General features: G+C 38.9%; 1 protein-coding gene across 1 annotated transcript in view; it reads left to right on the plus strand.

Annotated features, from left to right (window-relative positions):
• The window catches only part of FHIT (fragile histidine triad diadenosine triphosphatase), a 393,154-nt gene that overhangs the window by 255,960 nt on the left and 113,628 nt on the right, over positions 1 to 23,566 (plus strand). The window contains exons 2-3 of the mRNA XM_062500855.1: positions 486 to 631; positions 1,519 to 1,548. Of these exons, the coding sequence (XP_062356839.1) occupies positions 486 to 631; positions 1,519 to 1,548 (176 nt within the window). The remainder of the gene's footprint in view (positions 1 to 485; positions 632 to 1,518; positions 1,549 to 23,566) is intronic.

The raw sequence follows: 23,566 nt of genomic DNA on the forward strand, positions 1-23,566 counted from the left end.
GTTATATATTTAGGTGCCTAAAATTCGAGGTGTAAGATGAAGATTTTAAAAGATGTATATCCTATATGGGGAAAAGCATTGTAAAACTGCTGTCTCAGGCAACACATCCAAAGCCCTCTTAAATTTCTTTGGCTTTTCCCCATCTTTAATCACAAAAGAAAATGTCTCTGACTTTCACAGGAGATAAATACCAGCATTTCTCCCTTGAGATGGTTGAGTCTGTGAAAAATTTGCTTTCCCTTAAATGTCTCAGTGTAGCACAAGAGCCTTAGTCATTTCACCCATGTCTGAGGGATTGGAGGAAAAATAATTCTGAGCAAAGCATCATATAATTCCTTGTAATCAGCTCTATGGTTTTGCTGCTCTTGCTGCAGAAGAGCTCAGGCAATTCGAGGGTGATCAGAAGCAGGTTACAGGCTGGGGGTCGAGGCTGTTCTTCTGGACCACTCAGGTTTGTGTTTGTGCCTTGACACTGCCACCTTCAGATGTCCTTGTCTGTCCCCTGCGGCCGGTGGAGCGTTTCCGTGACCTGTGTCCCGAGGAAGTGGCTGATTTGTTTCGCACGGCACAAAGGGTTGGAAATGTGGTGGAGAAACATTTCTGTGGCACCTCGCTCACCTTTTCCATCCAGGTTTGTAAACCAGTCAACTAAGGAAGGTTTAATGGTTTGTTTTATCAAGCTTTCAGCCTTTTTCCCTAGTCCAATCACTAAAGGACATTGGAACTTCAAGGGGCTATAAATGCAAAATAACAGTAATAACAAAAAAGAAGCCAAATAACTGCATTGCAGTCTTCCAGATTTGCCATTGAAAAATCCCAAAAGAAAACCAGCGGGAAAGTGTGGTTAATTAATTACTGCTAAACCTGGGATAAAGCCAGCAAACACTCTCAAACACTGTGCCTGTTTGTGAGTATTTCAGGAAATATTCTTCCTTCAAAGAAGTGTTTGCAGGGTTGATCCCTAGAGAAGGCAGCCACATCCCCTGTTCCTCCCATAACCCAGTGCACATTCTTGAGATAGGTGATCCCTCCTCACAGCTATTTATATGCAGGCAGAGAGCTGTAGCCATGTAAATATATTATAAATTCTGACCTTTCAGTTGTTTGTGCTGGGTGTTTTTATACCAAAAATGAACTCTGTTTAAAGCAAACCAGGAGACTAAGCCCATTCATTAGAATAAGAATTTAAGCAAGCGTACTTTGATTAAATTCTTGCTTCCACGTGTGATTTTGTGTTCACAAGGATCAGAAATCTGCTGCTAGCTATTGAAAAATATAACCTGAAAAAATGAAAAATAGAAACTGTTGTTTTTGTGATGTGAGATAGTTTCCCACTTTGTTGGGGTCTGATATGGAAAGGAGCTTTGTCCGAAAACTTAGTATTGAATGGTCCTCAGGAAAAATATGCTAATTTAACAGACAGTGTAATTGGTGTAAATGATTGTTGAATAAGATTTCTGAATTCCTGTGTGATCCTTGTTAGATCCTCTAACCTGAGACTTTTCCCTTTGCTTACAGGATGGCCCTGAAGCTGGACAAACAGTGAAGGTGAGTGCTTAGTATGCAGAATACAAATTAAGACACAATTTTAAGAACTAATAAAAGATCAAAGCTCATCATCTGCAGTCCATTGCTGTATTGTTACTTTATCCTTGAGAACAAAAAATCCCAAGTGTACAATAGCCATAAATACTTTTTATTGAAATTGCACAAGATAATGTTTACAGGTTTTCCTCTTTGACAAAAATTTTCAATCAACAAAATATCTTTTCTATGCTGCTGGGTGTATTTATGCAAGGAAAGCCTCATGAAAAAGGCATCTGGTTTAGTTTTTTGTTTGTTTTATGGAGAAAATATTGCCCTTCCATTCATGATCTCTTTGTTTTTCTGTTTATTGCCTAATGAATTGTAGCTAATTATAGGAACAGTTAAACTGAACCACTTTATGAAAACATACCTTTTGTCTATGCTTTCTCTCAATGTATTCATATCACATTCTCGTTACCGAAGCTCAAATGTAATGGGCCCAGTGAAGCTAAAAACCAGATTTTAAGTGTACTTCCAAAAAAAAAGGTGGGAGGGTGGAGGGGAAGGGAAGGATTTATTATTATATTCTCCACTTGAGTAATAACATAGATAACATCCAAGATGTCTCTCCAGCCATGTTTCACTGCCTCGCAATGCAAATGCAATTGCACGTGTAGTTAGATGATATGCCTCAACATTAGATAAAGGCTATTTTTTACCTTTGGAATCAGAGGAAAGTCAAATATGGCTATGGGTTAGCACTTTGTAAAATCAAATTAGATGTCTCAGAGAAGCTGTTTGAGTTGATTAAGATAACTAACAACCAAATGACGGCAGATAGGAACATTTTACTTTTTTTCCAATTTGCTGTATTGACCTTATTTTTCCTTCTCCCTTTTGCTGCTTGCTTTGAATATTCAACAGAGAGGTAATAGGGAGAGAGAAGAAGAAATTAGAATATCACCAAGCTTGGGATATGATGAAGGAATGTAACACAATTTATCACTGTACTGTGACAAAGTAGATTCTTTGACTCATGATTTTGAGTGCATTGGGTGGGTTTCACTGGCAGTGTCTGTTGATAGATTAAATAATAAGTTTAAACACAAAGTAAGTTTTGTTATTATCACCAATATTATTTAGGAAGAAAATCTGTAGGATTTATTTTAATACCTTGGACAAGTGTTTTTCTCTCTGTAAAGAAAAGGTGTATAGGCTTGGTTATATGTGAGAAGAATTATTTAAATGAATGAGCAAAGGCAGATATAAAAATTCCTTAAAAATGCAGGAAGTTCCATATTGCTTTGTGTTTGTACTGGAAACAAAGACCATTAAGTGTTTATTGCAAAATGGCAGCCAACCTTGATGCCTCCTTCTCACACTTTTAATAAACACTGAGATTGAAATGACCCATTCTTACAACTGTGAACCCCTAGACTTTGCAATAATGAGTGTGTATTCATAAATCAGAGGTTATCAGTTTACATTTCTCTACTTTTCTGCATCATTGGGCAACACTGTAATTTATCATCTTCTCTTTAGGATGTTTATCATCCAAAAATGCCAGCAACTATTTTCTTCACAGAAGTTAGAGCTTCCAAAACTTTAATCAGGAAAGAAATTACTGTGATCAAGATCTTTTTAGAGAACAATAGGGTGGATACATAAATAGCTGTTTTCATTTAAACTGTTCCGAATCACAAAGTTTGAAAAAACACCTATGTGACCTACAAATAATTTATGAACCTTAAATTCAGTGTGTTGTGATTCTCAATGTGGATTTATTTGGGGTTTTTTTGAGGTTTTTCATGTATGAGAATCTACAATAATCCAGTCTCCTCTGAGGAAGCTTTTAATTAAGATTTCTGGAACAGACCAAACATTAGAAAAACCTTCTAAAAGTAAAAATAGCAAAACATCACAATAAATATCCAAGGGAGTTTGTGGAGACTGTTTAAGTAGGGTAGGCAAGCGTATCTCAGGAGCTAATTAGGTGTAGCTGATTTTGCTTTGAATGGGGTCACATACCAGATGGTTTCAAGAGTCTTTTCCCTTTGTATTTTGTATAATTCTGTATACCTGTGTAAATATAGCCTACTGTATGTGCTATGGAGGAACAGAAATACAGGAAGCAGGAGAAGAGTATTGACTTTTCAATTGCTCAGTACAAAATTTTACTACAAAACTGGGAGGACTCTCAGCCTGGCTGAAGAAAAAAACTGAGAAATTAAGTCTGAAAAAGATTAAGGAATTCTCCTTTGTCCACAAGAAGAAATGGTAATCCATGTACAGGAAAAATCTAGAACCTGAATGAGTCTCAGGTTTTTCTTTATAGCAGAGACGCTGCAAATTATATGTTAAAAGGAGATGATGCTTTCCATGTGATTTTGGCTAGAAATCAGTTTCAAGGTTGTCTGCCAGTGTCGCATGTCCTTTTGGGTGATGTGAAAGCTGCTGGTGTGTGCATTTTGTGTTAAAGCCCTTCTAGTTATCTAATGGGGAGCTGTTCATGATCTAATTGCAGTTTCATTATTGCTGTACTCTGTTCCTCCCTTGCATCTAAGGTAGCAGAGCCTGCAGGTCAATGTTCTAGGGAAGCTTATGGCCCTTTCAAATTCTCCCTTTACTGTGTGTTTTCACTGGATGGGTCTTTGGAAGTAATGATACCGCACCCTCAGTTCACCAATATTTGTAAGTATAGATGGGTCTTTTTTCACCCTTTAGCAGCTGGAAATATACACATTGTAAGGGGTTCTGAACCATGTCCAAGTCTCAGACTCTAAAATAATGCAATATATTGTTTCATAATATTTTTCATAGCTTCCCACCTATTGTACCTATTTTAGCCCTGTCACCTATTTATGAGAGAAACAAATTTGCTTCTCAAAAGATGGTCACAGAATTGCACACTGTTTTATTGTGAGAGGTTCTTGAAACACTCACAACAGAGAACTTGAGCATCTCTGGCACCTGAGCAATGTGTCAGCAAGCAAAACTGTCTTTTAGCATTCAAGAGATTTGGAATACTTATTTCTTATTATTTGACAAAGGAAGGAAATTGTGTTTAGGTCGTCCCTTAAAGACTATTAATCTCTGCAATTTTGAGCTCTCTTTTTATTGGAGAACACAGAACCCATGGTGTCCTTGTGCTGGGAATGGAGGGTGTGTTTCATGCTGGTTCTCTTTGAGAATGCCTTAAATATCCAGGCAATTTCATGGATCACGGAAATCAGCTCTGCATCTTAATGCAGGGCTCTTATTGCTATGTCAAGTGAGCGACGTTTCAAGATTTCCCCAGTATGTTTTATAGCCTTCTTTTCATCATCAAGTCAGCAAATTCTCTGGCTGCCTGAGTGGATGTATAGCTTAGTGTAGAATAAGCTCTCAGGTTTACCTTTTACGTGAGATTCAATCACAAGAAACTCCATGGATTCTGTACTCTGTAAAGGCTAAACAAATCAAGCTGGCAGGAGCATGAGGCAACTAATTTATCTGTAGAGACAAGATAATATTGCACAGCAAGTGTCCATTGCACAAACATGTATGAACACATCCTCTATTTTGCAGCAGTGTTGAAGTCTCCAGCAGCTCAGCACCTCCTCTGTTATCCATGAGAAAGGGGCTGTTTGCCAATTACAGGTTCCCCTAAATAAATGAGAAAGCAAAGCTGATGGTGGCAGTGTGGGCATGTGTGCAGAAGCTTATTTTATATGTCACACATTCCACTAGTTATTTTACACTGAGAAGATTGTCTCGTGATTATTTTTTATATTTTTCTTTTCCAGATGTTTTTTAATGCTGTGTTAAATCAATCCACCTGGCTTGCACTCCTCAAAAATCTTTACCTGATCTGTGGAGCCCAGGGTTCATTTAAGCCCACAGCAAATTTCTCTTTCATCCTCCTTGTGTATTTCTATCTTAACCCAAAGTACTGGACTTGAGGTTCAAGTCTTAAAATTTAATCAGATCGCATTGCAGACTAATTGCATCGGAAGGATTAAATTCACTAGCTGCAATACTTTTGATGCCTCCACCTTCTTTCCCTGTAGACCAACAGAGGTGAGTCCTGGTTTAGTGGAGTGCTAGAAACTCTCTTTTTCTCTCTTATAAGAACAAACAATACCCAGTGTTTCAAAATTTGTTTTTCTTACCTTTAAACAAATCTAAACATTTGGGTGCAAAAAGCCATGGAAGAAACAAATTTTTGAAAACCAGATTGTACTGGAATATGTGAATAGTTCGTCTCCTGTAGTTTACCATTAAGAATAATGATTCTCTTGGAAGCCTGTGAGACGTCCAAAAATGATTTGAGGAAGTGCAGCAGTATCTTTGAATTACTCTGAGAGCCACACTAACAGTATTTGGTTGGAGACTATGTAATACTGTGGACAGGTAATTGGTACAGCAAATTCTGTAGTCTTGGGGCTGCTACATCTGTTTTTAGTTCTAAATTTTCTTTCTATTTCAGTGCTATATTTAGTTTGGGGTGGTTTGGGGCTAGTGATGTATATTTTCAAAGTTAGGATTATACTGCCCCTTACAGAGACAGAGAAGCAGCAGGATCATCCAGATAGATTTTCTCCCCTCCCTTTTGCCAGCTCTGTGGTTTCTACTCACTCTGAATAATTCCTGCCCTCTCCTTCAGGGTTTTTATCAAAATCTGCCTTGTGTTGGTCTAAATCTCCTTTCAGTCCTTTGGCCTGACTTGTGTTTTCTATGATGGAAAGTAAGTCCTAATACGTTTTTGCTTTGTCAGGTCCTTACTTCTGTTCATAACATGTAATATTTAGTTTTTGACTGAGCAATAAGCTTCTCAGAAAAAAACATATTGCTATTTTGTGTGCCAGGCTTATAGATTTAAGGGGCACTGATAAATCTGTAAACCCTTCCCTAAACAAATAATAATATACAGGGCCTAGAATGAAAACACTTCTTTTGGCCCCCATAATTTGTACAGATCAGTTCCTGGACTTCAAACATGTAACAGTTGACAGAAATAAGAGGTGTCTGTGTTCAATATATACCCATTGAAAGTTTTAGAGATTGTTTTGAAGACTGAAGAAGATGAAAGAAAAGTGGGAATGTGGAAACAGCCTAGTGATTGATGGACATAACACCATCCTAGCTGTGAATACCAAGGGCCCCAAGGCACTGATAAATTGAAATGATGACCTGGATAATGAAGTCTGATCTAGAAATACTGGGTTGTGAAGTTCCCTGAAGGGATGGGGACTGAAATTTTTGAAAGATTCTCTTTAGCAGTGAATTATGATAGTTTTGAATCTAGATTATTTTTAATGTCCAGTACTGAATGTCATGGAATTCTGTGCCTCTGACTTGTAAAGCAATATAATCCTCTGTCCCTATACAAACACAGAATAATCTGTATGGACTGTAAATATAAAAATAAAGCCAAGCGAACAAAACCCCAAGCAAAACAGGATTAAAAACAGGCAAGTATAAATGAGGATAGTGAATGAAATTTCCAGAGATTTAAGTTGAAGAATTGCGATTTTACTATTCCATGCTAGCAGTTCCACCCTTCTTTCCTGCCATATGGATTTCTTAGATGAATGTTCTCTTTAGGTAGTTCAATTCCAAAAATATTCCCAGAGCTAGTCACAGATATTGACACAGTCTAAATTAAACTATAATAAGCAAGTAAGTGTATTGTAATATATTATATATAATTATATATATAATATGTATAATATATATTATGTATTTTTAATATAATACTCAGATATTTACACTTTTCGTTCATTACGGATCTTGAATAAATCAGTTTGTTTTTTTCTTCAATAAACAGAGTTACATTTCAAAATGAGAAAGTATTTCTAGTGAAAAGGTAGAAAATTTTTCCTCTGAAAATGTCTTAATAGAATATTTGACAGCAAAAACTTTTTCTTTGTGAAAACAAAGCCTCCTTTGGAAATGCTGTTTTATTGAATTGGCATGTTTTGACCAAAAAAACAATATAGGGAGGGGTGGTGAGAAATCCATGACATGCTGCTCTTTACTTGCCACACAATGACTGAGATTAGGATCAAAATCCTCTGTTTTAATTAGAAAGTATCTTTCACTTCTTTGTTCCCATGTTACAGCAATATGTTTTGCATTTAAAGCATTCTCTGTCTTGGAGTATGCACAATCAATCAAACGCCACTCTTGAGTACAGGTCCTACAAATACTGTATTGTACTTGAAATGTAAAACCTTTTGAAATCCCATGCATGAGGTCTAAAATCATTAATAGCACTGTCAAGTCTGTCTGATTAATTTTTGTGTGGTTAGTATATGTGAATTTCTTTCCAAGCTCCATCTCATCCATAGTACTTCTTCTCTTTGTCAGTCTAGTATCTTATAAAACTCTTTAAGAGGGAACACTCAGATTTGTTTTGTTTCTTTTCTCTTTTTTAATTTTGTTACAAAACATTGTTTTCAACTAAAATGTAACTCACCAAGAAATGTGCAAAAGTAATCCCATTTAATTCAGATGTGTAACTTGATGTTTTTCTGCATTTCGTAGTAGGTGAAAATTGTTTATCAAGCAAGTGTTGCAAAGCTAGATTTCAGTTAAATAGGTTCCTGACTAACTCTTTCTAAAAATTAGTATAATGCTTTAAAATGAAACATGATGTGTCTGTGCTCTGATCTCATGTGATTTTTGCACGTTTGTCTTTGCATTCTTACCTACCAGGTACTGCTTTTCCCAAGATCCACATAAAATCATTCCTATGCTAACCACAAATTAGAAGGGATTGTCAAGAGGTCTTGTGCAAAACAGACTTCTCTGCTTCATGCCAATGCCTGCCTTCCATAAGCAAGCATTTCCCCTCCCTTCAGCTCTTTGTGGTTGGGTTTATTGGGTGTTCTTGCCCAAGGGCATTTTCAGTTGACTGATGTGTGCTAAACTTCAGCTGTCTGACTGGATGCTGTGACAGGGCAGGATCAGGTTCTTTGTGAGTGTAGTGACCCAGTTTTGGCCAGACAAAGGCAATGCACTTACTGGAGCCCTGGAAGCCTGATCAGTGCAGTAAGAAAGAAAAAGTTGGATCCATAGTTTTTCCTCTGAAAGTCACCTCCTCTTCTGAAAATGAAAGAAGTGTGTACTTAAAGCTGTGCCTGCAGATCCCCAGAGAGCCTGCACAGCTTAAGGGAGTTTCCTTCTTAAAAATGTCAGCAAAGAAAGAGTGTATGTAACATTTTTGCATGTAATATCAAGGGAATGGAGGCCTTTCCTAGCCCTGTGTTCCTGTGTCACAGTGAAAGAGTCAGTGGCTACACTGCCCTGTAGTCTGTGGAAAGCACATCTGAAATGCAGGGATATCTGACCTAGTCCATTTTAATCTGATCTGGCAGCACCATGTTAGTCCATGCAGGACTTGCTTTGTTAGACTGCTTGAAGTGATTTAGAAATGGAAAACTAAGGTTAAAATAATAGAATAAAACTTGCTCAGCAAGCTCCAGACAAGATGACAGGGTGAAAAGTAGGTAATATTTTTACTGTTAAAAAAAAAAAGAGCCAGTAAGTCAGGATACTGCAGAGTGTTTCAGTTCATGCTCACGTTGGACAAGTCAAGAGCTTCCTGCAAAACAGCAAAACCCTTTTCTCAAGGCTCGATGGCCCCATCTCTCCTGAAAGCTGCTTGGGTGTCCTCTGGCAAGACCACTCATATGCTGGGTTTCTGCTCACTCCCTAAAGTTAAGCTGTCCTTTGAAAGAATTTGAAATATACCCTTCAAATCCAGTCTCAGGGAGCTTTATCAAATGACCCCTCCTCAGCTCGTGTGCTCACATTTTACATTGACCTTTCCCTTGCAGACAGGGATGGGGTAAAACCCTTCACTTGTGCAGTGCAGCTCAGCTGGGCACTCCCCAGGGCAGTATCCCAGCCAGGGGTGGGTTTTGGAGCTCTGGACTCCCCTCTGCTTGGCTGGGTTGCACTTTCAGTGGCAGCTACTGAGAAATCCTCTGTTCCTTGCACTGTGCTGCTTTTCCTGGCAGGTGAGGTGTGGCACTCCCTGCAGGGAGAAACACCCGAGCCAGAAATCTGAGTGTCTCCAGATGGATTGTGCACACACACACCTACCAAATGTCTGGAGATGTGCCTCTAAAAAGAGAAAGGTATAGTCATGAAACAAAGCCTGATTCTTCTGTAAATGTAGCCAGTTACCTGGTAAAATCAAGTTGAGATGTTTGGCCTCTTCTCATCTTTGGATCACATAAAAGAAATCAACATCCATGAGTGCAGTTCAGCACTGCCAGGATTCAGCTGCCAGGATTTCTGGGAGAGAAATTCCTGGTAAATAACTTGTCAGGTCAGGATTAGGATTTTTAAAAGAAATTATTCTGTGCCTGAATTAGGTGCCGTTTCTCAGCATTTCTTTTTCAATACATAACCACTCTTCAGTCCCTTGCTTTTGAAGGAGAGAAAAATTATCACTGAAACTTCTGCATAATGAATTCTGTAAAAAAAAGCATCTCTGGGTATTTTAGTAATGATGGCACAATTGACATAAATTGGGGAAAAACAAAATTAATCTATCAACAATTAGACTGTCTCCTTAACAGACAGAAAATGTGAGGAGAAACTTTAAATCCCTGCATTAACATAGTTGCCTACTCTGGAGATAGTGTTTGATTGGAAAGACGTCCTGTGTTTGCTAGATTGCCCAGGTCTTTGGAAGGAGAAAAATGGTTTTTCCCTTGGTAATCTCCTCCATTATTACCTTGGACAAACCAAACCATTTTCTTTTTTCTTCCACTTACAGTTTTTGTGAGTTATCACCTTCATTGCTACCATGAAATCTTCATTTCATGTCATCTGCCTGGCATCACTGGTCCGAATTCTCTCTGTGAGAGGCTGAAAGAAAATAAACTAGACCAGATGGAAAGTGCTCATGTGAATGACTGCCTTGATCTTATTTGCAAAGATGTTAAAATCTCTAATGATTAATAATTCTTCTATCTGATTTCATGAATGTTGAATTTCTGATTTAAATTATAATTTTATATACTAAACACAAAGCCTAGAGGTAACACTGTCTATATTTTTTTAATGGATCTGTGAATGAGCTTTATTAATTCTCCATTGATAAGGTATAGAAAAGGTAATATGAGTGTGATATTTCCTCACCTGGCCTTGCAGCATGTCAGGTGGAGGGAGTTATCTTAAGGGAGTGGTCAGTCTGCCCAGACTGAGGAGTGGATCAGTTCACACTGCATTTAATGAATCCTTTTTTTCCTGCAAATAAGTCATCTCTGCACTCAACAAAAGCCATTCTTTCAATTGTGCCTTTTGGTGAGGCCACCCTGAGTTAAATTCAGAATTATGATCCAGCAGAATATGAATTTATAACCTGTCTTTGGCTGTCTGAGCCTAATGTAAGTAGCACAACCTTGGTGTCTGGGACAAGATTTTTCTCTGGTATAAATGGTTCAATGCACTTGTGAAAACATGTGAACTAAATCAGTGGGGCTTTTTCCATTCCTTTACAAACACTTTTGATCCTACAATTGTCATTTTTTGATTTCATGTAGTTTATAATTTAAGCCTACAGTTATTAGTGATATGTGTAAATCTAATAATTCTGAATGAAAAAGTATTTTGAGAAAATAGCCTATGAAGCATAATTCGATATAACATTTTTATTTTTTCTTTAAATATGTTTCACTTCACCTGGAGAAGTTTAGTTATAATAACTATAAAGTAAAAAAAAAAAAAAAAAAAGGAAAATACCAGCATTTATTAAGTTCTAATAAACTCCCTGCAGTGCATATCCATTTAGTATCTTTCATCAACATTAATGAGAATTATGCATGGATCCTGGGGAGAATAGACCCTGTTGTTTTATTTCTCATCCTTGTTTCCAGTATTTAATCTTGTCCTGCAGTCAGTTCTGTAGGGCAGACGGGCATTCCCACTGTTCTGTTGTTTCCTCTGCTTAATACATACAGTTTGAGCTCCTCTAGCATAGTGAAGGTAGAAAGTTCAAAAATTAAAAAAAAAAAGCTAACAAAATTTGTGGACACACATAAAAACAAAGGATATGCAAATTAATGAATTAATAGATTGTTATTGATTACCAGTAAGGCCTAATTAAATAATAAATTTTTCCCCACACAATTACTTGCTTCATGTTATTAAATGATCAAATCCATAAGTAGTTTGGAAGCTCAGCCTCCTAGAATTAAATGAGGTGCTCAAGAGAGCAAAGTTGTGTTTTGGAGCAACCAGGACAGAGACAGGGTCTAGTTACATGGATTTATGATTTAATTTTCTATGTAATCTAATTTAATGTAACTATTGAGTTTCTAAAAAAAATGAACTTTGATTAGATTTTGTTGACAAAAATAAATACAAAATATACGGTAGTTTATTCATTATCTGTTGCATATTGAGAAAAGTGGCTCATGGGTATTTCTGTACCTTAAGGGGCCTCTTTTCCCCCATTTCCTCTGCTTTTTGCTGTCCTGCACAGCAGTCACTCATCCTTCAGAGCCCAGCCAGGTGCAGCACATTCCAAAGGTACAAAATCAAGAGGATACAAAACTCCTTTCTGTGGGAAACTGAATTAATTTTGTATAACCAACAGCTTCATCACTCTTCATTTCTGGATAGACATCAATATTTCATAGCATTAAAAATGTGTAAGTCCAGAGAAAAGCTGCATTTGAGGAGGAAAATAAGCAAATATAGCTCTTCAGTTTGGCATACTTTCACTTAATTGGGAGTTTTAAGAGCAGATCATGGGAGCAGGAAATGAGTCTTTCAGCTAATTCCCTTCTGCATAAAAAATGTTCCATGCCAAAGCAGAGCTGGCCTGGGGAGAACAATGCTGGGGCGCGATCGCTCAGCTCTGTGACACCGCGGTGCCCGGGGCACCTGGGGCTCAGGTGGTGCTTCCCAGCTGCCTCCAGAATTAACAGCACATTTCAGGACTGACACTGGCATCTCATTCGTTGACTTTGGAGCTGCATTTAGCTCGGGTTTGCTGGGCTTGCCTGGCAGCAGACTGGGATGGGGAGACAAGATCTCGTTGTGCTGTAGGACTCTGCGCATCCGTACGGCCCCGGTGTGTGATAATCACCACTGTGCTGGGAACGTGCTGCTGCTGGGCTGGCTCCCCACAGCTGGGCTTGGGAGGGCTTAGGAGAGCCCAAAGGTTTGGGCAGAGCAGTGTTCCAGCTTGGCTTTGTGTGATGCCCTGGAGACTCTGGCTGTCTGTTGCCCATCCTGCGTTCCGTGCCTGAGGCCAAGCTGTTGCCCTTGTGCTGCAGGGGCAGGACCCTGGTTCCTCTCATGGCAATGGTCCTGGAGAGAGGAGGGGTGGCTAAGGGATACATGGATTCACCCAAAACTCTCAGGGCACAGCGTGGGAATTCAGGGCCCTTTGAGCCAGCTGCGTGTTGGAAAAGCCAACGTTGTCCTTCCTTGAGAGCTGGAAGGGTTTGCTTTGCATGTACATAAACTGTGTGGACCCATTTTTAAAACCTCTCTTCCATGTCTTTGCATTTTCTTATGATCAGCAGATGGAATTTCTATATGAATCTTTCTATTTGGTGAATGCTTGGATACATAACAAAAGAAGTTGTTCTGTAGTGCTCTACCTGGGTGACTCTGCAATTAGCAGCAGATTGCAATGAATGACATCCTGTTCCTTAATGGTCAGGGCTGTGTTTTGCTGTTGTTGGGTTGACTTGACCTCAGGAGGTCTGGACTGGCAAAGAGATGCCAGCTCTATTCAGCAGAATATCTCCTGGTCACTCCAGTGAAACAGGGAATATACGTGCAGAAGTGAAAGGCAGAATATTTTCAGAACCATTGAGTAAAACATGCAAACAAACTTCAATAAGCAGGCAAAGACAGGTTGCAAGCCCTATTGGGAAATGATTAATTGCTGTTAAATGTTGTAATTATCCCATGGCATTCAGGACTGAAACATAAATAAATACTGCTGAAAACTTTAAAAAATAATGGAGAGCACTAATATGACTTAACAAATTAGCTACAGAGTAAGAAAAAGAAATAGAGCACAGCAGAAAATTAATATTTATCTTCTACCAGTATGTAACAGACTTTGTTAAAAATTGTCAGGAAGTGAAGAAGAGTTTGTTAGACAAATTATAATTTTAATTGCAGACGTAATTGATTATACGCAGCATGCTCATTAGGTTAAGGGAGAATATGAGGCAACTCTCAAGGTCATTACAGTAATAGATATTGTAGGCATGTAATTTGTGATAAGCTGGTTCGTGAGCACCTAATTGCTCATTCATGGCAGCGTGTCTGGCACTTGTTCTCCCCAAACACTTCTTTGTCCAATTTATTTAACACCCCTTAATATTCCAGGGTCAAATTTACTACAGAAGGCATCAAGCAGTTAGTTTTCAGCCTCCAAATTATTACACCACCTCACCCTTTTTGTGCCTCAAAGACAGAGCATGCATTACTAAAAGTTAGTGGTCTGGCACTAAGCAGAGTACATACAAATAGAAATACTCACCCACAGAGATGAGCTTGGATTTCTCATGGAAAACAGCTGTTCCCTGCCCTCCCCAATGGCAGTCAAACATTGCAATAGAATGCCAGAAGAGATGTTCTTTTTTTAAAAAAATGCAGTAATTAATAAGGTCTTTGTATTGGTCCTGAAAGAAGACACACTAACAGTGCTTTTAACTCTTTCGTTATTATTTCATTTCACTGCTTTGGCACAAAGTCATCAATATTAGCTGTCTCCTTGGATGAACGTTACTTAGAATGTCACTCCTTAGTTCTTACAGGCAGACAAAATAGAAAGAAGCACATAAAATGTATATCAACTGCAAGGGACAACCATTCCTTACTTTGATATCGTGCTTCATATTCTTAGAGAGAATGAATCACAGTCCTATTTGTTGACATGCAAATAGCTGAATCCAGACAACAGCACCAGGATAGGACTGGAAATTGAAGCCAGAGGTCCTGAGATTTAGGATGACTAATATTCTACCTCCTCTCTCCAGTCATTCCATCTTAACACAGGAGCAAGTGGTCCCAATGAATTAATCAGTGCCATCAGGTTATGTAGCATTGCAGAGTGGCGACTGATGTAAGACAGCCAAAGTAATTCCCTTTAGACTAAGAAGTAAGGAGAAAATGCAAATTTTGATTCAAATATCTTTGGCTGTAGTACAGGAATCAAGGATTCGGAGTTTTGGTTAGGATTTGCTTTTCTGTTTTTGAACAAATAAACAACATGGCTCTCACGAGCAACATAACTTTCCTTTGTAATTATTACCTTATTTGCAAGATATTATCTTCACTTGACATGACATAGTCCATAATTATCTATTGTTAAATGCTGAAGAGTGCAATAGATACAGCTATAGATATTTATTCATACACCAAATGAATTCCAGTATGATTTCATAGTCATTCTTTGTTAATATTATTTTTAAGGTTCAGAGGTTTGAAGTCCCTCAGGAAAACTATTCTATCTAGAAGCATCATTTTCCATCTACTGGCTCTACTCTTAGTGCTATGGTTTTGCTCTTTAAAGAGTTGTCCATAATGATGTATATGTGCTAAACCTCTCCTTTGCAATATAGAAATTAACGTGTTGACTGACTGTGTGATTGATAGTGCAAAAGTAATCCCCGTGTTCACCAATATACATCAATCCCTATAACTACCTTGTAGATTGACCTGCCCAAAAAAATTGTTATGCAAACACACTGCCATCTGTTGTGTAGTTATTCTTCAGTAATAGAACATAAACTGGGGATATGTCAAAGTAATTTAGTAACTCCACAAATGTAAAATGGGACTTGGTAAATATAGTGTGTTACACTGAGTTTATAAACCCTTGTCATATGCAACCACATAACAGGGGTACCCAACATCTGCAAGTCTGGCTTGTTTTGTTTCATCCATCAAATGCTGATGCCAGATCCTAGGTATAAGGAATATGATGTGAATTATAAAAATTAATTTTAGAATAAGGATTTAAAGAATTCTGTGGTTGGTACAAATCCCACTAAAAATTCTGGGAAGGTCTGAGCAATTTATAACACTGTCAGTGAGTTTTAAGCATCTTCATTTGATGAGTTCAGAGTGTACATTCACATTTATACTGGTGGTTGTGCTACCTGTTCAAGAAAGTGTATATGGATTTATCACTCATTTTAGCAGTGAAGCCAACAGTACCCAATAAAACAGATATCTCCTGGAAAAGTGAGGTTTTTAAATTGGAGAGTTACAGTAAACTCAACAGATTAATGAAAAAATATTAGTTGGATTCTGGTTCTGTAAGTGCAGTTCTCAAAATGGTGTTTAGACATCCTGATAATTAATGAAGAGGTCTAAAGTGAAACATTTTCCAGTGTCCCTTCCCTTTGCTAATTTACATTTTTTTAATTAAGAAAAGATAAATTGTATCCAATTATTGAAAATTATGTAGGTCATTATCCTGAATGAAACTGCAGTTAAAGTCGCTTTTCACAAAGATAGAAGAGGTTATCTTGTCACAGTGTAGGTGTTGGTGTCCCTGCTTGGCTGTCACCCCTGCCTTGGGGCCAAGGCCACTGTAGGGTCAGGTCCTGCCTCACACCGAGGAGCTGGGTTTGACTGGGGCTGTGCTGAGACCTGTAAGAGCCCTCCAGAACCAGAGCCCAAATCCCACTGGGCACAGTCCAAGTGTTCTCTGTCTCATAGCAGCTTTTGTTTAAACACCCAGGAGGGGATAAATCCCCTTTTTCCTAAGCAGAGATTCCCCTTCCCAGGGAGAACAAACTCTGTCCCCGCGGGATGAACATGGGGTGATCTGTTCCCCTGCACCAGCTGCTCCCCAGAGCGCTGTGTGATCCAGAGCCAGTTTCCCTGTCTGAGCCTGGGCACCAAGGCACAGGCTTTGTCCCAAAGGACTGGTAATTTCCCTGTAAATGGAAGGGGACAGAGTGGTGAGAGCTCTGCTGGAGCCCTGCTGCTGCTGGGAGTCCCTTTGGCATCTCTCCCTCCTTTGGCCAGCAATGGGCAGCAGGGTGGGAAGGTCCTGGGCTTGAAAGAGGAGGAGAAACCCTGCAGTGACCTGTGAGAGCAGAGAGAGAACATCCCTGAGGAGAAAACTGAAAGGACAGGGAGGGACAGTGACCCCAAAAAACAAGCTGAGCAAGATTCTTCTGCATTTACCGGGTCTCTAATTCGACCCCAAATCATCTTTTTCCTTTTAAAACAAACACGCAAAACAAACCAAGCGGAAAACCAGGAGAATTTTTTTGAAAGAATTAAGGAGGGCTATAGGGACAAGGTTATTTAACTGCTTACATTACTCAAAATGCTGTACCTGAGCAAATGTAAAGGAACTCAATTTATTCTGTTTTCTAGCCAATTTTAATAAACTAATTTAACCCTCTACCTTATGTTAAACTGCTTTACAGTTTTCATATTAGTTTCACCTTAGATTTCACTCTGATTATTACAGGCTTGGCTGCAATCATTGGTAATTACAGCTTCCCATCCTTTTCCAGAAATATACAATGTGAAGTGCTTTGCACTTTAATTTTTTTTCTATTTATTGTTCACATCCAGTTGGATGTACTAATAAGCACTAACATGCAAATAATTATCACCAATATTTGATATTCATAGAGAACAAATGCTAATACAGTTAATACATCAAATATGAAAGAGGCTTTTAATTCAAAAAAGAAAAAAGACTAAAAATATTATCTTTTTCTATAAAAAAGCATTTCTAATTATTATAAATTCTATTGAGCTTGCAGGAAACTTGAGCTTTGAGTTTGCAATCTCTCTCATTAATGTTTAGCCTCAAGAAAGTGTTTATAATAAGGGAACTTACGAAGACAACAGATAAGTAGAAATGATATAGCCAAGAGGGTTGACGAGCCCTGGGTTGTCATTCTACCATACTCATTTCCATCAGAGGTGCTGAATATGCTAAGAGTTATGTAGAAAATGAAGTGAAATGCAATAAATGCATTGATAACAGCTAAGGTTGGAATGCCAGGAAATTCTCTTCTTTTGATTCTCCTCTAAGTTTCTTTTTCTTGTTAGAAGTTCCTGTGGGATGGAGCAGGTTAGCCCTGTTCTTGCAAAGTCAGCTGGCTGGTCTAAACCTGCAGATCTCAGTGGAATGGTAATTGGGAGGAATCTAATGTGCCGTAAAACAGAGGTCAGTGTGGGTAATCTGGTGTCCCCTGCTGGTTTTAAAAACTGTGAGTATCTCCTGCAGAAGGGAGGGAAATGTTGAAATGTCTGTATAGGCAATGCGAGGCTTTGCTGCTTCTGTGCACTGGTATCCAGGTCCCTCTGGGTGTGACTGGGGCTTTAGTGAGGAAGAGGGATAAAAGTAAATAATCATTGCTTTTATGGGAAAGCTGAGCTGAGTAGTTTGCTCCAATGCGATAAAACCAAAACGGGGAAAAAAAAAAAAAAAAAAGAAAGAAAGAGGACTCTATGATTTGCTGCAGACAGAATTTAGTTTATACTGGGATGCAGTACCTGAAGTATGAGGCTGGGAAGGGAAGATGCTCAAGAGTGTTGGTGAGGGACACGTGGCTGAGATTAGGTGGGAAAGGATGGCAGGATCTTGTCTGCAGGTTGGGTTTGATGTGGCAAGAGCTCAGCAGGGAACACAGGAGAGGGAGCTGAGATATTTGGGCAAGGTGTACCACCATTTCAAGCCAAATCGCTGAAGGTTTGGAATCAGACCACTTGGAAATTCTATGTGCATCTGTTGAGTTGTGTAAGTGTACCTAAATAACATCTGCTAAAAGTGATCCTCAAATGAAAAATGGAAATCCACCAAAAGTATGAGCAATATCAGCACTTTGTTTTCACTGCATTTGCAGTAAAAGCTTTCAGTGTTCTGAGGCTGATCTAGGAGAGTTCTTTTTCTAAACAGATTTTTTTTTTTTTTTTGGTTTTTGTAGCCCAGTCAATAAATGCTAGTAACCATAATCTCTTTCCCTAAGTGTCATTATGTTTTATGAATTTTTAATAGAAATTAATCACTGAACTATTTAAGTCTTAATTAATTAATTGCTCCAGAAATTTACAGCCAAGGCGGTGTGATGTCTTTTAGAAAAAATTATTTAATAGGCTTTTAGTCCTGCTATTGTTCTGCCTTGTCAATGAATTACTTAAGTGTCATCTGTTAAATGAGTTAAGTCAATGGAGTTCCTTAGCTGTTTTTCAGAGAGTGAGCATTATTTCCAGATAATGTATATCTAATTCTCTTTTTACTTTAGTCTATCTGTATTGGATAGTGTGGGTTACTATTAATTAGCCCTTCAAAGCAGATTAGGCAGGAAAGATCATAACACAGTCATACCTAAAAGTTCATAGTGACAGAATTCTTTAATTAGGAAGTGTGGGTTAGTGGTGAACAGTGTCCTCAAATGGATTGCCATCTGTTAAATTAAAGCTGATTTCCTTCATTTGCTTATGTAACATTTCTAAAGGAAGTGGCTCTTTTTATTTATGGAAATTATATATTCCCTTTCATTATTTTCTCTTAATTGATTCTGCATTCCTGTAATTAGTAAGCAATGAAAACACAGTGCAGGAGAAGAGCCACAGTAATGGACAATATGACCCTGTAGTAATTGCCATATGAACTGCAGAACATCATTCTGCTTTAAGATGTTCCTTTTGAAGTGTTTGGATTAAATGAATGTAAATTTAAATTCCTGTTTCCAGGGGAATAAGCTGCATCAGTTTGTGTCCTTTTTAGTAGGTTACAGCAAACTTTGGAGTGGGCCTAGATATGCAGCTTTTCCTCTTTTAACTTGTTTAGGCTAAAAGACAAATATTCTTGCTTTCACATTCTTTCACAACTTACTGATTTGATTTGTAAATGATTGAAATAATTAATCCTGGGTTACTTAAATAATCATAGTGCGTTGGGAGCCAACATAAACAAGAAAATTCACATAAGAGAAATTGATTTTTGGGAAAATTTCCCTGATACTCAAGGGCATCCTAGAAATCTTGGAGTTTTATTGATGGCTTTGGAGTCCATAGTTTGGAGGTTTGCTCCTTTTTTGTGCAGCAATTTTTGTGAAAGAACATGTATCTAGAAAAACAAAGCCTCCTTGAGCTGAAACTCTCTTTTCCTTCTTTCTCTTATTGAAAGAAGGAGCTATTTGGTCCTGCAGTAATGGCTGTGGAGGGAAGACAATTAGCACTCAGCATCTGATAGACTGCACTGATAGCTGTGTAGACTTTATCACCAGGGAAGGAAAACCCTGCTGTTGTTGTCAGTGGCTGCAGTAATGAACTCAGAAGTTTGTATCTGATGCTGGGCAGCTTCTGTTTGAAGCATGACGTCTGCGATGGCACAAGTTACAAATTAGAGTTAAGTCAAGGATTATATCTCCAAGTTCTGCAGCTATTGATTACCACGTGGAGATATAAAGAACTCTTCTTTCCTCCCCTGGATAATAGAGATAATTAGATGTGCTGTTAAGAGATATTCAGCTTCTGCTGCAGCATCTGGCAATTGCCAGTCCCACAGCAAGAGATTGGCCCTGATGGATTGCTTGGCTGGCTTGGGTGGGTGGTGGCACTTTTGGTGTGAAGGGTGACACAGGGTGCAGCTTTTCAGGGGACTGGTGTTAAAATGGGATGTGGTGGACACCCTTCAGAAAGGAGCAAGGAAAGGGTCTGAACTTAGTTAAAACTTACCTTGTGCAAGAAAATCCCAAAAGTCTCTTCCACTGGGTGTATTCTAGGGTTTCATGTGGGCTTTCCTTCAATTGTGCAACACAAATATGGTAATTTGTGCATTATGCATTGAGAAATGGATCAATTAAAAGCACAGAAACAGAATTAATCAGATGTTCACTTTATTTATGAGCATATGTTCCATATTATATTTCCACCGGGATATCTAATGAAACTAAGTCAGGAAAACAGCAGCTCCTAACATGCTCCTTATATGTTCTTCCATCTCTGTTTTCAGTTAGAAACAAAGTTGCTTCTGGTTTCTTTGAATTTCTTTTTAATGTGGTACTTGATGTAGCTGTAACAAGCGAGAAGTACTACAGAAGTCTCTGCAAAGCTCAATAACATTTCCTACAGCAACAAGTTTAAAAGTAACAGAAGGAAAAGACTCATGGGGTTTAATTTTAAAACTCAATATACAATCCCTGAAGACACCCCCAAGAGGATAAAGGAATCACTGAGGAGAACAAGTGTTAGACTGTGACATAAAAGTATTCTACTTTTAAGTTACCTCACCACAAGAGGGTCTTTAAATTGGAGCAGCGAAGTTGGACCTGTGTCAGATAATGGACAAAGCATTAATGGCAGCTTTTTGGTTTGGTTTGGTTTTTGTCCTCTTGTGTGCTAAGATCTGATGGGGGGGAAACGAAGAGACCTGATAAAAACAGAGAAAACACACGGAAAGGCAAAAAAAACTTTTAAGCTGCTAGTAGAAAGAATGCATAAAAATATGCATATAAGTAATATATTTTCTAGCACTTGTTTTCTCAGTTTCGAACACACTTTGCCTTTGAGTCACTCAGGTGAACCACAGAGAGAGAAATATATTGTAATTTTCTTCTACTAGTTCCAAACTCTTCCTGAAAGTGCAACAAAGCAACTCAGCAATTTTAGTGCCAGATGGATGAAAAAAAAAATTGCATATTAAGCTTTCTTTGTTAATTAAAAATGGAATACCAAGGTTTAGGTTTACAAATGTCTCCAAACAGGGTGGTGTCTCGGGACAGGGTGCTGCTAATGCACCTAATACTGGCCTTGGATATTGTTTTGTTTGAATGTTAACAAGGTGATGTTATACAGGAGTGAAAAAAGGTACACCAGGAGCAGGTAAAACAGCATTTCAGTGCATATCACAGGAAGCAGTCCTGCAGGGGCAGGGGTACAGACAAGATGGCTTAAGAATGTTGTTCTAGGCCTAATGCTTACCTACCTATTTGAAGTCTATTGCATTTATGTCAGTTTAATGATGCTTAAGTTTAGCACCCCAAGCGAGAGGAACGCAGAAAGCGCTTGCACATACTCACAGCAAAATTCAATTAGGCTGCTGTCTACAGTCCACAGCCCAACACACCCTGCAAGGCAAAGTCTCTGCTGAATTTGCATGTGCTCATCTCTGTAAAAATGATTTAGCTGAGGCATGGTGTGGGTTGCAGTGTTTAACTGATTCTCCTCATCTTTCTCCTGGAGGCCCAGAAGTGTTCAAGGTGAGAAAAGTCAGAGCTGTCTCTTTGCTGTGTTTCAGATTAAAAGGGGAAGCTGTTTGATTAAAAGGAGAATTCTTATTATGACACACTGCTTGTTCTGTTTGTCTCGTTTCTCTTGCAAATCACATTATGGCTTGGTTAGTAGGACTGGATTTGCGTGGCAAGGTTTTGGTGGCAGGGAGGGGTGGTATGGGGGTGGCTTCAGAGTGAATCTTCCAGAAACTTCCCCTGTATCCAATGGAGCCAATGCCAGCGTTTCCAAGAGGGGCCCTCCAAAGCTGAGGCCATCAGCAACAAGGGTAGTGCCTCTGAGAGACCCACTGTTGCTTTATTCTGATTTGATTGGCAATAAATGAAACTAATTTCTCCAAGTCGGGTGTGTTTCGCCTGTAACAATAACTGGTGCCTGACTGATTTTCCCCCATCCTTATCTTGACACACAAGCCTTTCAATGCATTTTCTCTACCCTTTCCAGCTGTGGAAAGGTGACTTTGGCAGGCACCTGTGATCCAGCCAGGGTCACCCCACCACACTTGAGGGCATTCAGGCTTTTCATGCAGCTCCACATTTCCACCTGCTGAGTTGGCTGCCCTGCAGTCTCCTCTACTGCAGAGCAATGAGAGAGCTTGACAGGACAGCATCAGGTTGAACGCCACCAAATCTAGTGGTAAATGCAAAAATAATACCTGGAAGGTATCAGGCAGTACCAGATCAGTACTGCCATTTATTTTTTTTTTCCCTACACGGTAGCTGAGTGTACAGAGATGAGTGGCTTTGCTTCCATTGCAGCTGCTCCCAGGTGACAGCTCTGTTACCACCCAGCAAGTCTGACACAGAACTGGCTGCAACAACTTTCCTGTTCCCACACTCCTCAGCTGCTAGAGAGCAGTGGATTACTGTGTTTTTAGAACAAATGAGGATAAAAGCCGCACTGTCGTTTTAGAGAGCAAAGTCTGGGGTTAAAGTCTGCTGTTCAGTGAAATGTATGGTATTTTGCAGTAAGTTATACTCTAAAACAAGAATGAGGAATGAACATCTGTCATGTGTAAAGGAAGTAATGCAGAGTTACCCTGTAAGCACAGAGTAAGTATATTCCATAATACAAATTCAGTGGATGAAGATGGATGATATTTCAGCTTCTGCCTATCAGAACTCTCTGTGTGCCTGGCTCATGCAATTTTGTCTGTTTGAAAATGTTGGCAGAAATTAATTCTTTACTAAAAAGCTTAAGTGCATCCATTTCCTTTACTTAAAAAACAAAACAAAATTATTGCCAGGCATTGCCTCTGTTGTAGCAGGAGTCTTATAATCCTGCTTGCAATTATACAAATGTTGTCTTTATCTTAAAATAAAATATTTGACAGCAGAAGAGATGCAATGGGGAAGTGATGGAGATGTCTCTCACACGAGAAAAAACTATTGCTCAGTGAAATCAAGACGAGACAGTGAACTCACACAGGGTTGAAAAGGGAAAAGCAGAATGTTAAAAATAACAGGAAAGGGAAGATATTTATAAATTTTTTAATTACAGGCAATCACTGCCTGCCTGTGGGCTGGGGCAGGAGTGTGCTGCAATCTGTCCTCTGGGAGAGTGGGGACAGGCTCTGCATGGGGGGATTACCTGGGAAAGGGAAGGAGCCAAGGTTCCAACACAGCTGTGGAGAAGGAATGACAAGGAAAATGAAAGATTTTCTAAAGATATACTTAGAGAAAATCGACAAGTAGAAAGTGACCCAAGAGAAGTCTGACTTTTACTGGCAAGAGAAGGGCAGGATTTAGAGGGGAGTTCATTAGGAAAAGACAGCTGGAAATACAACAGCCAAGAA

Source organism: Cinclus cinclus, chromosome 12 (assembly GCF_963662255.1).
Source record: "Cinclus cinclus chromosome 12, bCinCin1.1, whole genome shotgun sequence".
In the NCBI taxonomy this organism is placed as follows: Eukaryota; Metazoa; Chordata; class Aves; order Passeriformes; family Cinclidae; genus Cinclus; species Cinclus cinclus.